This window comes from Ananas comosus, linkage group 17 (genome assembly GCF_001540865.1).
Source record: "Ananas comosus cultivar F153 linkage group 17, ASM154086v1, whole genome shotgun sequence".
Lineage (NCBI taxonomy): Eukaryota > Viridiplantae > Streptophyta > Magnoliopsida > Poales > Bromeliaceae > Ananas > Ananas comosus.
The window spans coordinates 4,745,951-4,760,941 of record NC_033637.1 but is presented as its reverse complement, the minus strand read 5'-3'; the positions used below and the strand labels follow the sequence as shown (position 1 = coordinate 4,760,941).

The window sequence follows — 14,991 nt, the reverse complement described above, 5'->3', positions numbered from 1 at the left end:
ATATATATATAATTTATTTGGATTTGAATTCGGATAATATTTCGAATATCCATACCTATTGACATCCCTACTCCTTATTTCACTTTTTAATATACAAAAAATACGTAAGAAACACGATAAACCATTCACCTAAACACGGTGAATGATTCACCGTGTTCAACTTAATACCCTGACCCCAGCCCTACCCACGTGGCGCTAACGTGGCGCCTGCGTGGCAGAGACGGCCATTTTTGCAATTTTAATTTTGATAAGGCTATTTTTAAAATAAAAATTGCTCAGGAGGCTATTTACAAAAAAAGCCCTATTTTTAATTACATCTAACCAAACAGCCCTATAGTTCCGTAACAAAAAATTACGTTCTATTTTAAACAAAAAAAAAAATAGAGACAGAAGAAACAGCATTAAAAGAAGGGGTCATGATTTTAGAATTTCATTCCAGTACTAAACAACAAATTTGCAACTTCTCTGTAATTCTTCTAACTAAATTGCAAAGCAATAAATGGACCAAGAAATGATTGAAATGACATAGAAGAGGGGGGGTAAAAAATCCTCTGCTTTTAATCACCCATCTTAGGTAACAAAAATGCATGTGAGGTTTCAGACAAAGATCCGTTTCCCTCATGACCCATAAAAGCACCAACAGTGCAAAAAACAGATAGTAAACAAACAATATAGTTAGTAATATTGCGGCAAAACAAAACACTCGGCGAATCAGCAACAAGAAAATCAAACAAAGTCTAAAAACAATGCATGAGCGACACTCTTCATTTCTTACGAACGGCAGAACAAGTGGGTCCCACAACACATCGCGACGGCACGGCATAAGGGATAAAATCCTAACATTGATATTTTTAGTGTATCCAAATATCCAGATTAGTTCGGATGGAGAATATGACTGAGAGGCTAAAAAAATATCGGTGCGGATAAAGTAGAAGCCTATCCACAAACTACAATGACCAACCTAGACCACAGGTATTTATCTTCTCAGATCTCTTGCCATCCTTCCTTATCCAATCAAACCATAGAATCAAGGCTCAGAATTGTTTACATCATAATGCCCCGATTGCGAGTGCTTTATTGCAAGTGGAACCCATCACTGTTTTCATCTAACTGAACAGTTAAAGCATTGAAGAACATTGATCAACATCACCATTAAATTAAATACTCTCAATCTTATATTTCCCTAAACTGTCAGAACAAGCTTTCAAGATGTTAAAGAAAGGGGCCAGAAAACCAATTCGTATGTCACCGATTAAACACTCAGTTTATCAGTTGTTGTACAAGATATAAAGACCAACCCACAGAAGGAACAGTAAAAAAAAAGAAAAGCAAGTCAAATGTTAGAAGAGGATACACTTATGAACTGTCTGCAAGAGTCCGTTTCGACGTGCTGATGTATAAAACTGCAGAGACAGGAAAATAAATATTATAAATAAAACTATCAGAATAAATCAAAAGGTAGCTGCTAAAGTAGTATAGGTTAGGGATACCGTTGTTTCCTCTGATAAAAGCATCCCCATATTTGTTCTTCAGTTGACCATTAACATATTCCTCAGTTTGCTCCATTGCAATGTTCATATACCCATCCAAACAAGCTAGAATGCCTGCATAATGTGTTGCATATGATTAATAATTGTTAAAGAACACGCAAGTCCACAATTTTGTACATAGTGACGAAGATATAGAATATCAGTAGTAATCTTTGGCAAAACAAACAGGAATTAAGGCCAATGCAATTATATGTGGAGTCTGTTATATTAGGCTACTAGAAACTATTGGCAGAAAGAAAGAAATGGTAAGTTTTAATGTACAATAAAAAATTGTCATCAGAAGGACAACCAAGGAAAATAGAGTATGACATTTTAGATGCTAAGTCAGAAGCTGGGGAGTTTTAAGAGATATATTTCCAATATGTTTGCACTCAATTAGATAGGACACTAATTCAGCTTTCAACTCGTTTTGATTTTTCATTTCCTTGTATTTTCTCCTTTCTTTTAGCATCAATACCAGATTTAAATAAAAAAATGTCACATTTTGGATTTGACACAGTAAGACCAAATGAACACTCTATATTGGGTTTCCCTCGTCCATGATGCCGATGACGAACACCTAAAACTAAAGGATTGTTTGATGAGTAGGGAATCCGTGAAATCAGAAATTTCAGTGAAAAAATCAAAAACTTGGCATATAACAATGATAGCACCCAGTGCTAACAAGCATATTTAGGAAAACAATACCCACATCCAATTTTCTTTCAACAAGCAATGGAAAAATGAAACACTAAATTGCACTACAATAATGCTATTCTTACAAACAACTGACATGCATATGTGGCGATAGTTAATTGGAAGAAAGGTGCACATCACAAGGACAGAGGCATGATTTATAAGATCCAGAAAGAAATCCAACCATTAAATTACAGTTTGTTGAAAAATGATATAGAAGTTGTTAGTAAGCATTGGATCTAGAAGTTGTTAGTAAGAAAGTTTTAGTCCTTACTATCACCTACTGTTAGAGGAAATTTTATTGCCTGAAACAGCCACAACTGTACACCCATGCACCATGAATTCATCAAACCTGCACCCATCTCCTACTCTAAATCCAACCGTGCAATTTGTAAAAGTAGAGAAAAGATTGCAATTAAATGGGTGGCAGGGATCCAAAAATGTGATTGGATCTATGCAATGTGGATGTGTTGTACATGGATATATGAATGCACCATGTACAGGCAATAATTTTTTTTTCCTATAACAATAGATGCAACACTTCAAGAAGTTTGGGGAATCGAATGTTCAACCTAAAATTTCAAGGATCAAAGTGAAATTTGGCTAAATGTTTGCAGACGATAAGTTCAATTTACCCAAAAACAAAACAAATACAATGATATTAGACAGATAGAGACAACCACATGGACATCAATTGAGGATGAGATGAAGCAGAAAAGCAAATTATATGACAATATTATAATAATGATAAAGCTAAAAGTGCACAGGTTAACACAGTTGCTTCTGAGAGCAAGAAGCTTTGGCAGGATGATCATTTAGAATAGACCTATCACAACAAACTTCACTTCACTGTTACAGATGGGCATCTGAAAACAAATATACACAGGTAAAGTATATAACCTACTGCTTTAGTCCTGTATTACACATGAGCCAAAAAGGCCAACAATCATCTACCCAACTCAAATTGGGGACAAGTTAGAATTTTTGGGCTCGATGGTTCTCACGGGATAAAATACACAGGTCTGGCTAACCCTCAAGGCAGCTTGAATCTAGTAAAAAGGGGTTTCAATCCAACATGGTTCTGCCCTACTATATTCATTATGACCTTACTCTTACTACTATATGAATGAAGACAGACAAAATTGTGATTTGACAATAAACAAAAGCCCACTTGACAAATTGAAATCCTACAAACAAGAACAAAATAATAAAGGAAAAAGAAGGGAAGGAAAAAAAAATAGAAGAATTGACCAGGATATTATAAATATTTCAAAAGTGGAGGTTCAATCATCAAGAATTTTTCCTTCCCTTCTTTTTCCTTTATTATTTTGTTCTTGTTTGTAGGATTTCAATTTGTCAAGTGGGCTTTTGTNGGAAAAAGAAGGGAAGGAAAAAAAAATAGAAGAATTGACCAGGATATTATAAATATTTCAAAAGTGGAGGTTCAATCATCAAGAATTTTTCCTTCACACTACTGAAAAAAAAAAAAAAAAAACAATTAAAAGACCTGCCTAAGGAACCACCACCAAGTCCTACTACAGTGATAACTAAAACAGAAGTTCATAAATTGGTTAGACTACAAGGATTAATAATCATGGTAAAGGATATCTTAATGCACCAAATGCCTAGCCAGAGAGATGGCTTGAAGAGGAATGAGCAATCTGGTACCAAACATTGTTTGTGACACAACCATATCAATCTTCAATTCTAAACTATGAAGAAACACAAACTCGTTGACAACTTGGCTTGAAGGATTAATAAAACCTTATTTGACAAATAAACAACAAGTGGGCCATAATGAGAAGGATCTGGATCAGTCAGATCATCTTCTAATGTAATCCTTTAATTAAATCACCATCTCTCTCCAATCAAAAAATACTAGATTACTTATTTCTTCTCCAATTCAATCTTCGAACTTTTTTCTACTCAATTTCATATGGTCCTTCATGTTACTTTTCTTGATCAACTTTTCACAAACATCTGAGAACGAACTCACCAGCTTCTGAAGAAAATTTTGTCACTTAATTTTAATCGATCTTACAGCTTAACAGCTTACGAGCTTCTCAATGTATGAGCAGCTCAGCTCCACATACTTCCTCGTTTACTGGACAGGTAATTTTTAATCCATCACCAAGTAATAGATTGTTATACATGAAAACAGCTGCTGAAAGATCCTCCTTTGCTTCCCTACACAATGTAACTTTTTTAATCCTGATGTGGCAATCAAGTGCTGTCAGGGTAGAATCACAGGATGCCACGATACATAAAAAACTGATTTTTCGTAATTCTACCGCTCACAGACAACAAAAGAGGGAGGAAACCGAAAACAGAACACAGAAAAAATAAACTTCACTTCAGTATACAACTCCACATAAAAAGAAGCATATTAATACTAGGGTAACCATTAGTAGATTTAAAAAAGAAACCTAACGAATTATGCAACTTTACAATGCAAATTACATACTTGAATCCTTTCGTCCCCTCCTACCAGTACTTTATTCCAAATCTTCGAGCAAAGCCATAGATAGATGAAACTATCAACTATAGTGAGCATATTTATACTAAGGATGAGAAATACATCATCACAACCTTTCTCCTTATTGTTGCATTATACATAAAATTTACCATCACAATCGATGCCAAAATTTTTTTAAAAAAAATGGTTATTCAAACAAAACGAAATCAAAGGATTACGGATCAAAATAATTGTAGGGTTTCGTTCCGTGATCTACTCACACAGAACGAAACATCACACAGCGACCACAATTAGGCCCCAGCTACTACAATCGACCTATAGAGAAGTGGATTTCCGTTTGCATCGGGAGCTAGGAAGTGATCAGAAGAGAAACCCTAGAGAGAGGTTTTTAAGCGGGGTTTAAGAACCCAAACCCTAACCCTAACCTCTGTAGTCGACTCCTGAGTTGAGCTTGACGACGACGGGGCGCCCCCTGATCGACTTCAAGAAATCCGCCGGAGTCTTCACGCCGCCGCCGCCGATCCTCTCTCCGCCGCCGCCGCTGATCCTCTCCCCGCCGCCGGTGCTCATCTCTCTCTCTCTCTCTCTCTCTTCGCACGAGAAACCGTAAAACACAATAGGGAAAATTACACCCACTGCACTGTAATTTAGTGTTATTTCCATTTCCATATGCTATTTTTAAAGATGCAAACGGATCCGGGTCCTGTCCGATGAGCCCGAATTGGGGTGGTAAGTCGAAACAAAAAGAAAGCAATAATAATAATAAGATATTTCCAATACTCCGCTAGAACGGAGGGGAGATACTTTTGTTTTCTTAATTTCTTATAATTCACCAAAAATTCGTTTTCGTTCCGAATTAAGCAGTAAATGAGGATCAAAAATATAATTAAATGTAACATGCTCCGAATTCATCTCGACCAGATAAAAAATGAAATGGAAAGCGGAGAATCTCTCCCACCCCCAAATCCGTGTTGTTTGCATTCCTAACCATATTATACTAATTTTATTTTTAACAAATATATTATTGTAATATTATATTTTATGGCCTTTTTGCATAAAAAATTCATTTATTTTGGGTTTTTGCAAAACCGGGTCACATTTTTCGTTTTTGCAGATTTGGTCCGCTTTTTCAGCAAACTGACCAAAATATCCTTATTACTTTTTCTCTTTCCGCTTTCTCTCTTCTCTTCGTTTTCTGTCGTTCTTTTTTTTTTTTCTCGCCAAAAAAAAAAGGCGGACCGTCGCCTTCTTCTTCACCGTCGCCTCCCTCCTCACCATCCTTCTTCACCGTCGCCTCCCTCCTCACCCTCCTCTCCACCGCCCGCGACCCCCTCCTCCTCTCCTCCGCCGCGCGCGGCCCCAGCCCGATCCGCGTCCCCGGCGGCGGCAGGGACCGCGCTGAAGCGGGACTTGGGCTGGATGCGGAGAAGAAGAAAGCGAAGAGAAGAAGGGGAGGCCGAGCGCCGGGCGCAGAAGGGGAGGCGGAAGCGCACCGGGCGCCAGACACCCAGCGCCGCAGTGTTACTTCTCCGCGGCAGTCTGCATCTCCTCACGCAGCCGCCAGAAGCGCCGGACCAGCATCTGCTTCTCCAACACAATCGTCGAGAACGCCGCGTCCGCGCCGGATCCCCGCCCGATCCGTCGGCCCGCACGGCAGCTGGCGGCGCGGATGGGGTCGGAAATGTTTTTTAATTTTAAACTGCATTCCTCTTTAAGCAGATATTATACTGTTTCTCCTTCTGTTGCACTGTCTTTATCCTCTTGTTGCATGTTTCCGCTGCTTAAGAGGAAAACAGCTGGCAAACAAGGGAAACAGTGCCAACCCGGAGAAATCATTATAAATACTCTTAAATGGAAGTGGCACTTATATAATGGGTGTAGTTTTTTCTTGTTGGCAGCATGTTCTCCCTTGTTAACATTTTTTATTAAACTACACATCTGTTTAACAGATATTTATACTGTCTTCTCCTCTTGTGCCTGTTTCTCATCTTTAAAAGGAGAACAGTGGCAACAAAGGAGAGCAGTATAAATATTCTTCTTAAATGGGTGCAGTTAAGAATAAATGGGTGCAAGTTTTTTTCTTGTTGCATCCCATTTCTCTTCCTTTGTTTTAAAGCACTGTTTTTATTTTAAACTACACATCTTTAATAGATATTTATAACTGTGCTTCTCTCTTGTTCGCACCTGTTCTCTTCTTGTTGCAGCACTGTTTTTCCATCTTTAAAGAGAAACAAGTGCAACAAGAGGAAGAAACGAGTGCAACAAGAGGAGAAGCAGTAAAATAATATCTTAAATAGGTGCAGTTTAGATAAATGGGTAGCAGTTTTTTTTCTTGTGCAAATTCTTTCTCCTCTTGTTACACTGTTTTTTAATTTTAAAACTACCTCATTTTTAACGCTATTTATACTGGCTTCTCGTCTCTGTTGCAGCTGTTTCCTCTGTTTGCAACTGTTTCTCTTCTTAAAAGAGAAAAACAGTGCAACAAGAGAGAAATAAAAAAAAGCAGTGCAAAAGAGGAGAAACAGTGCAACAAGAGGAGAACAGTGCACAAGAGGAAGAAACAGTATAAATATCTCTTAAATGGATGCAGTTAAATAAAAAATAGTGTGTAACAAGAGGAAAATGGTGGCAAGCAATAGGAGAGACGGTGCAAACAAGAGGAGAAAACAGTACAATTTCATTTAACAAGAGTGTAATTTTTACTATAGTGGGTCAGTTTTATTATCTGAAAGAGTGCAATAAGAAGAGAAACAGTGAAAATATCTTTTCAAGAGTGTAATGTTTTGTTAAAAAAGAGAGTGTAATAATTCACTCTTAAAAGCTGGCAAGTTTACATCTTAAGTTATGCACTTGTAATTTTTTGTAGTTAACGATAAATTTCATCTTCATCCTTTTTTTTTAGAAAAAATATATTTTTTATCTTTATTTTTTTCTATTCTTTTTTTTTTGTCACGCTCTGTCAATAGCCCACTTGGTGTCGGTGACCGACGCCGCTAAGCCCCCACTCCGAGCTGCAGCGCCGAGCAGTGATTGCTACGGTGTGCGTCGGTGTCGCGAAGAGTGCTGTCATCCGAGGCAGCAGGAGAAAGAGGAGAAGAGAGATGAGAAGGGCAAGGAAGAGCGTAGAGAGGCGCCGCGCGGAAACTGTGGAGCGAGAGTCAGAGAAGAAACGAGAGAAAAAACAGCAAAAAAAAAAAAATCAAGCCCGCCTTGGGGGGATCGGAGGCGAGGAAGGTGGGGGCGCCGGCGACGACGCCGCTCTGTCTTCGCCGCTCTCTGGGAAGAGAAAGAAAAAAAAGAACGAGAAAAAAAAGAGAAAAGAAAAGGTATAAGGGCACCTCCGCTCCGTCTTCGCCGCTCTCTGGGAAGAAAAAGAAAAAAGAACGAGAGAAAAAAAAAGAGGAGAGAGAAAGAGGAAAGAGAAAAAGGTATAAGGGTATTTTGGTTAGTTTGCTGAAAAAGCGGACCGAATCTGCAAAAACCAAAAAAATGGCCCGATTTTGCAAAAGCCCAAAATAAGTGGATTTTTTATGCAAATTGGCCATATTTTATCAATCTATACACTATTTTTTAAATTTATGTTTACTTTTCTATTTTATTCGATTGTTTTCATATATATTTCTCGATTATTTTGTTCATAAACCTCTATATTACTATTAACAAATTTATTATTTTAGATAAAATCAAATAACTTTGTTGAGAGGCACCAACTAAATAGTGAAAAATAATGTAAAATGAATCTTCATGATAGTTCCCTAAAAAACTTTTATAAATTTTTTTTCAACTTTATTTTATTTTTTTATGTTTTTTTTTTCGTATTAAAATCAGCCAAATAAATGTGTGGATACTCTCCACCAATATTTTTTAACAAATTTAACGCAAAATATAAGATTAGTGCTTACAGTGTTGGGATTGAAAAACATGGATAGTATAGTGGTATCTTTGAAAAAAAAACAGTACAGCATAAAAAATAAAAAGAATTATAAGATACAGTATAGTATAGTATAATATATATAGTATAATACAGTACAGTGTAACTATGCTAAAAAAAGGGAAATTGAAATCCACCAATATAGGATATGCCGAGAAAATTTTGCCTACACCGAGTTCATATGTACTACGCCGGCCAAGTGCCAACCAGTACCTTGAACCGTCCATCAACCATTTAGTCTCAATCCCCTCCGTCCGTCAAATGGCGGGCTTTTCTCTGTTCAAAGAGTGGACGGTAGGATTGCACGTAATGATGTAACGGACGGCTGATGAGTGAGAGGTGCACAATGTAGCGATGAACCCGGTGCAGGAAATACTTTGATCGGATTGCTATCTTATAATCACGGCCGTCCGTGACTCTCTGTATATGGACGGCGCAGATCAGTTGATATAGCATCTCGGGTTCGTCGCTTCGTCCGCAGGATGATAATTAGGTCGGGTTGATTTCAACCCCGACCCGATCCGCAACCTCTAAATAAGAATTAAAATTCTAATTCTCATTAAATCTGCAGTTTGGTATAGTAAGTTAATGAGAATTTAATTATGTTTAAAAACATACATGATGCACCTGAACTATGAAACATTTTAGATCCACTAAGGAACCTTTCAAAATATTTGTTTTACTTTCAGTTCATTTGATTTGAATCAGCCACAACACTTTGAATTCAAAATTTGAATGTGTTGTTTATTTTTACAAGTTTAGTTAGTATAATTCATAATATTCTTGCAACTATAAATTTATTAAAGTAAGAATATTATCAAAATTTGAATGCGCCGTTTATCTTTACAGATTTAGTTAGTACCTTACATGCAATTCTTAAACTAAAAATTTATTAAAACAAAAAAAAAGAAATAACTTAAATTTTGAAATTAGAATATCATTGACCACCTCAAATCAAGTAAAATGAGAGGATGGATAGTAAAATCCAATTTTGAAAGGTGAGTAACCGATTCTAAAGGGTCTATGATCCAAGTAAATTTTTTACGTTATCATCTTTAATTTATTTGAAAAAAAAAGATAAAATTTCTTCTAACACAAACTGCTCTTGTTAAATTTCTATAATTTTTTGGTTTTTCTTACTAATTTGTTAAATTTCTATAATTTGATATAACATTTGGTTTTTCTTACAATAATTGTAAAATGCACAGCAAACAAAAATGCATGCAATTACAACTACAATCATTCTTTGCTAATTGTTGCCGTTGAAGATACAACCAGTTTGAATGTAGTTTCTACTACAGCTGATAAACTTTTTCACATATTTTCTACTGCAGCAACCGAACTCAAAGACAATAATTCAAACACTTTAAATTTGCATACAGTGAAAACTAAAATATATAGATAACAGCGTGCAACAAAACAACTCCTAAATTTCAGTGACCAATCGGCCCGTCCCTAAGGGTGCGTTTGGTTCGAGTTATCCTGACAGGATTACAGGCAATCCTGCCAGAATAACTATGTTTGGTTAATCCGCTATGTAATCTAGTCGTTAATGTAGCATTACAAATCGAGCAAGATTACATCGAAAATATTAACGGGAGGGGGGTCGTGTATCTTGCATTACTGAAACCCGTTAATCCTACATATTATGTAAAATAACAATTTTACCCTCCAATAATTCCAAATCTAATTAACAGCATTATTTTCATCTCTCTTGCCTTGCCCCCTCTCTCTCGCACGCCGCTTTCTCTCGCCCTCTCTCTCTCGACGTCTCTCTCTCTCTCTCTCTCTCTCTCTCTCTCTCGCACGAACACCTATCATCTTCTATTGCGTCATCCTCCCAAGTAATCATCATGATCTCTTTCCCTCCATTCGTCATTTCCGCAAAAAATAATATTCAAATGACCACAACAAGGGCAATTTTGGAAAAACCTATACTTTTATGTCAGGATTACTAAATTTTATAAACTGAACCAAATGTATTAATACTATAAACACTGTAATCTAGTATTAAATTACTGCATTAAACCAAACGCGCTAATGCAGCATCAATAGTAATCTCACGCCGAAATCCAAGATACCTCGATATGTCGAGATACTTTGTAATATTACATAACTCGAACCAAACGGGCCCTAAAAGTAAAGAACAAAAATATAATCCATATTAGCTAAAACCAAATAATTATGAGTGATAAAGAAACATTTCCGTAAAAAAGCGAGGAAACATCAAATGAACGGGGTGCCTGGTTCGAGAAACGTATCGGCAGAATTTACAAAAGACTTTGAGAACAAAGGGGGGAGGGGGAATCATTTTATTCCTTGTCAACGACATTTATATGATATGATTCAAGCAGATACTCAACAATCTGGGTCAACATGGTGACAGAAAAAGAGGGAACAGTTCCCACAACTCGCAAAAGGTAAACACAAGTGATCAGCATGTAAATACATCTAAATGAGTACAACTAAAAGTCCAAAAAGTATTACATCATTCATGTGAATCTTATTGTCACTGTATAACATCAACACCTCCTAAATACTAAACTTGAGACCAAAACTTACCGATAAGCATGTATAATATACAGAGTAATAGAGATCTCTGAAATATCCAAAATCGTTCAAACTGGGCAACTCATGCAAGGAAACTCTAAAATCAACATTTCGAAGGCCTCCCTTTCTTCCCTGGTAAAAACTACATTTCTATAGTGTCTTAACCCCAGAGTTTTCGATTCGAAATTGTTAACTAGTAGTCTTCAGATTCTAGAATAAGTTGGGCTCCTTGAGGTTTCATGTCTCCAGAATTTTTTTGCGGTAAAAATCACTCTATAGTTTACCGCTGAACGGATAAAGATAAGTGAGTAATTCTAATAGTTGCAATCATTTCTCTTTTCCTAAATTGGCACTCATGTTTCCAGCCTCATTTTGATGCCTTGTTAGGTTTTGAGTTTCATCTTATCCCAAATGCATGTTCAATCAAGCAAAGTGGTCAAAACAGGAAGACAACTTGTGCAATCAAAATTCTAGTAAAAGCGAAACAAAATTTGCATATACACTGTACTTCCGACAACACCAATCATAACAAATCTTCTTAGCATATTGTATCTTTAATCTGGAAGAATTCCTTAAACAGTCCTACCAACAGCCCTACAAACAGAAGCTGCTGCTCCAAAAAGGTCAATTTTAGTTGCACAAGTATCATCTACGAAAGAAGTTAACTACCATTGTCAATTTGATGATTCCAGCTAACCGCAATGAGAACTGAAAAGCAACCAGGTATAGTTAAACTAAACTCAAAGATGAAGTGAATATCATAACATACTAGCACTCTACTTTGCACTAAAGGGCAACTAAGACCAATCCAGAGCACAGGTATTCATTTATGTTTCTAATTATATCTGATCAAAAGAACAACCAAGCAACCAAAGGGGAAAGAAGAAAAAAAATAAATGATAACAGAAACTTGTTCTGTTATATTATAAATACCTCATACGCGGCACAACGATGACAAAGCATAGCAGAGATGATACTTCATTGGGTTCTTGGAATAACACAAAGCATCGCTAACGAAACTAGCATAAAATTAAAACTCCTAGTAAAGACATAAAACAAACCTATTAGCCAACATAAAAGATTGTAGAAGAACACATCCATGACCTGCTTAAAAGCAGCGCTAGTGCACCGTTCTCCCATCTCCGTCAAGGATCATATCTTTGAACGCACCGCCGCTCGGTATCATAGGCAAAACGTGCTCTTGGTGCGGCACAATAACATCCAACAAGTACGGCCCTGGCGTCTCAAGCATCTTCGTAATCGCATCCCTAAGCTCGCTCCTCTTAGTCACTCTTGCCGCAGGTATGTTAAAGCCCTTGGCTATCGTAACAAGATCCGGGTATATCTCCTCCTCATTTGATGGGTTGCCCAAGTACGTATGCGCCCGGTTTGCCTTGTAGAACCTATCCTCCCACTGCACCACCATACCCAAATGCTGGTTGTTCAAAACCATGGTTTTAACTGGAAGGTTCTCGATGCGAATCATGGCAAGCTCTTGAAGATTCATAAGGAAGCTCCCATCCCCATCAATGTCGACTACGGTAACACCTGGGTTTCCCACAGCCGCTCCGGCTGCTGCGGGAAGCCCGAAGCCCATTGCACCCAAGCCGGCGGACGAAAGCCACTGCCGCGGCCGCTTGTAGCGGTAATACTGTGCGGCCCACATCTGGTGCTGGCCCACGCCGGTAGAGATGATAGCCTCGCTGCTGGTCAATTCGTCGAGCACCTGGATGGCGTACTGGGGCGGGATCTCCTCGCCGAATGTTTTGTAGCTCAATGGGAACGCCTTCTTCTGCTCGTCCAGTTCTTTTACCCAAGGGGAAAAATCGAGCTTCTGATGCAACCCACTCTCCTCTAACAACTGATTCAGCCCTTCCAATGCGAGCTTCACATCGGCGCAGATGGACACATGGGGCTGCTTGTTCTTGCCGATCTCGGCCGGGTCGATGTCGATGTGCACGATCTTGGCCCTGCTGGCGAAAGCTTCGAGCTTTCCGGTCACGCGATCGTCGAAGCGCACGCCGAAGGCGAGCAGGAGGTCGGATTTGTCCACGGCGTAGTTGGCGTAGACGGTCCCGTGCATGCCAAGCATCCGCAGCGAGAGCGCGTCGTCGCTGGGGTAGTTCCCGAGGCCCATGAGGGTGGTGGCGACGGGGATGCCGGTGAGGGAGACGAAGCGGCGGAGCTCGTCGCCGGAGCTGGAGCAGCCGCCGCCGACGTAGAGGACGGGGCGGCGGGAGTCGGAGACGAGGCGGAGGATTTGGTCGAGCAGGTGGCGGGCGGGGGGCTTGGGGAGGCGCATGGGGGGGTCCCAGTCGGGGACGGCGAGCTGCTGCTGGATGTCCTTGGGGATGTCGACGAGGACGGGGCCGGGGCGGCCGGAGGAGGCGAGGAAGAAGGCCTCCTTGATGACGCGGGGGATGTCGTCGACGTCGAGGACGAGGTAGTTGTGCTTGGTGATGGAGCGGGTGACCTCGACGATGGGGGTCTCCTGGAAGGCGTCGGTGCCGATCATGCGGCGGGGGACCTGGCCGGTGATGGCGACGAGGGGGACGGAGTCGAGGAGGGCGTCGGCGAGGGCGGAGACGAGGTTGGTGGCGCCGGGGCCGGAGGTGGCGATGCACACGCCGGGCCGGCCGGTGGAGCGGGCGTAGCCGGAGGCCGCGAAGGCCTCGCCCTGCTCGTGGCGGAGGAGGTGGTTGGAGATCGAGGGGGACCGGGTCAGCGCCTGGTGGATCTCCATGGAGGCGCCGCCGGGGTACGCGAACACGTCGGAGACCCCCGCGCGCTCCAGCGCCTCCACGAGGATGTCCGCACCCTTGCGGGGCTCGGAGGGGCCGAAGCTGCGGAGTGCGCGCCCGGGCACGGGGTCGGCGACCGTCGTTGCGGCGGCGGCGGCGGCGGCGGCGGCGGGGGGATTGGGCGACGCCGCGGCGGAGATGGAGAAGGGTTTGGGAGGGGATCGGAAGGGGAGGAGGGGCTTGAGGCGGAGGAGGAAGGGGTTGTGGACAGGGATGAGGCGCGCCGGAGGCTGCGGCGGCGCCGCCGCTCGGGAGGCGGAGGCGGCGGCGGCGGCGGCTGTAGCCATGGTGTAATGGAATGTGGACAGGGAGAGAGAAAGGGAGGGATCTGGGAGAAGCGCTTTTATAGCAAGGCGACGAGTGGACGAGGAGGCGAAACCGGAAACGTGTCTGAGTGCGGTCACTACCCGGTGATCGTCCTCCACATCTTGGGCACTAGGAAAAACTTCAAAAGCCTCTCTAGTGGTTTCGCACTTTTTCATTTTAGTATTCTATAATTTAAAGTGTATCAAGATAGTACTATATAGTTTCGCACTTTCTCACTTTAGTATCCTATGATTTAAAGTGTATTAATTTTGAGACAGTTTCAACTTTTATAGTTGGGCCTCCTTATACCTTTTCAAAAGCAACAATTGATTTCATATGTTTATTCTTTATTTAAGGTTTATTTTTTCAACTATAGTATTTGAAACTACGGTTTTCTAAGAAGAAGTGACATGAAAATATATAGAATCACAAAAATATATCTTAACAAAATTGATAAGATCTACGAAGTAAACATTACTAAGAATAGAAGTTAAATGCCACTATATATTTTTAAAATTTAATGATAAGAAGATCTAGGCCAATTTGCATAACAAATTCACCAGTTTTATACACAAATTTATAATAATTAATTTGCAAAAATATATAACAAGTAAATTTCTTTTTTTTTGTTGTAATTAACTTAGCCACAGCTGGGGACGAAATCAATGCAATATTTTAAAAAACTAAAATTATGCGCATATT

At 40.1% G+C, this 14,991-nt stretch overlaps 2 protein-coding genes across 5 annotated transcripts; both read right to left on the bottom strand.

Annotated features, from left to right (window-relative positions):
- On the bottom strand, positions 730 to 5,362 carry LOC109722681 (U6 snRNA-associated Sm-like protein LSm6). 4 transcript variants are annotated; one of them, XM_020250790.1, is made up of 4 exons: positions 5,127 to 5,362; positions 1,491 to 1,604; positions 1,355 to 1,403; positions 730 to 1,110 (listed from the first exon to the last, which is right to left on the bottom strand). In XM_020250790.1, exons 1-3 carry the CDS (start codon positions 5,269 to 5,271, stop codon positions 1,357 to 1,359), a joined length of 306 nt encoding a protein of 101 aa, XP_020106379.1. In that variant the 5' UTR covers positions 5,272 to 5,362; the 3' UTR covers positions 730 to 1,110; positions 1,355 to 1,356. The 4 variants fall into 4 exon arrangements, with proteins under 4 accessions (XP_020106379.1, XP_020106381.1, XP_020106382.1 ...); XM_020250792.1 differs by having other exon boundaries at positions 730 to 1,106; XM_020250793.1 differs by having other exon boundaries at positions 730 to 1,096.
- Positions 12,063 to 14,311, bottom strand: LOC109723197 (acetolactate synthase 1, chloroplastic). Its single transcript, XM_020251480.1, has one exon. The coding sequence runs from the start codon at positions 14,268 to 14,270 to the stop codon at positions 12,303 to 12,305; it is 1,968 nt and encodes a 655-aa protein (XP_020107069.1). The 5' UTR covers positions 14,271 to 14,311; the 3' UTR covers positions 12,063 to 12,302.

Bases quoted from the DNA above. Each gene is read 5' to 3' on its own strand.
- LOC109722681 (XM_020250790.1), bottom strand. From the start codon at position 5,271: ATGAGCACCGGCGGCGGGGAGAGGATCAGCGGCGGCGGCGGAGAGAGG. The intron at 1,605-5,126 runs GTTAGGGTTAGG...CACATTATGCAG, and splicing joins CTCAGGAGTCGACTACAGAG to GCATTCTAGCTTGTTTGGAT. The intron at 1,404-1,490 runs GTATCCCTAACC...CTGTCTCTGCAG, and splicing joins TTTTATCAGAGGAAACAACG to TTTTATACATCAGCACGTCG.
- LOC109723197 (XM_020251480.1), bottom strand. From the start codon at position 14,270: ATGGCTACAGCCGCCGCCGCCGCCGCCTCCGCCTCCCGAGCGGCGGCG.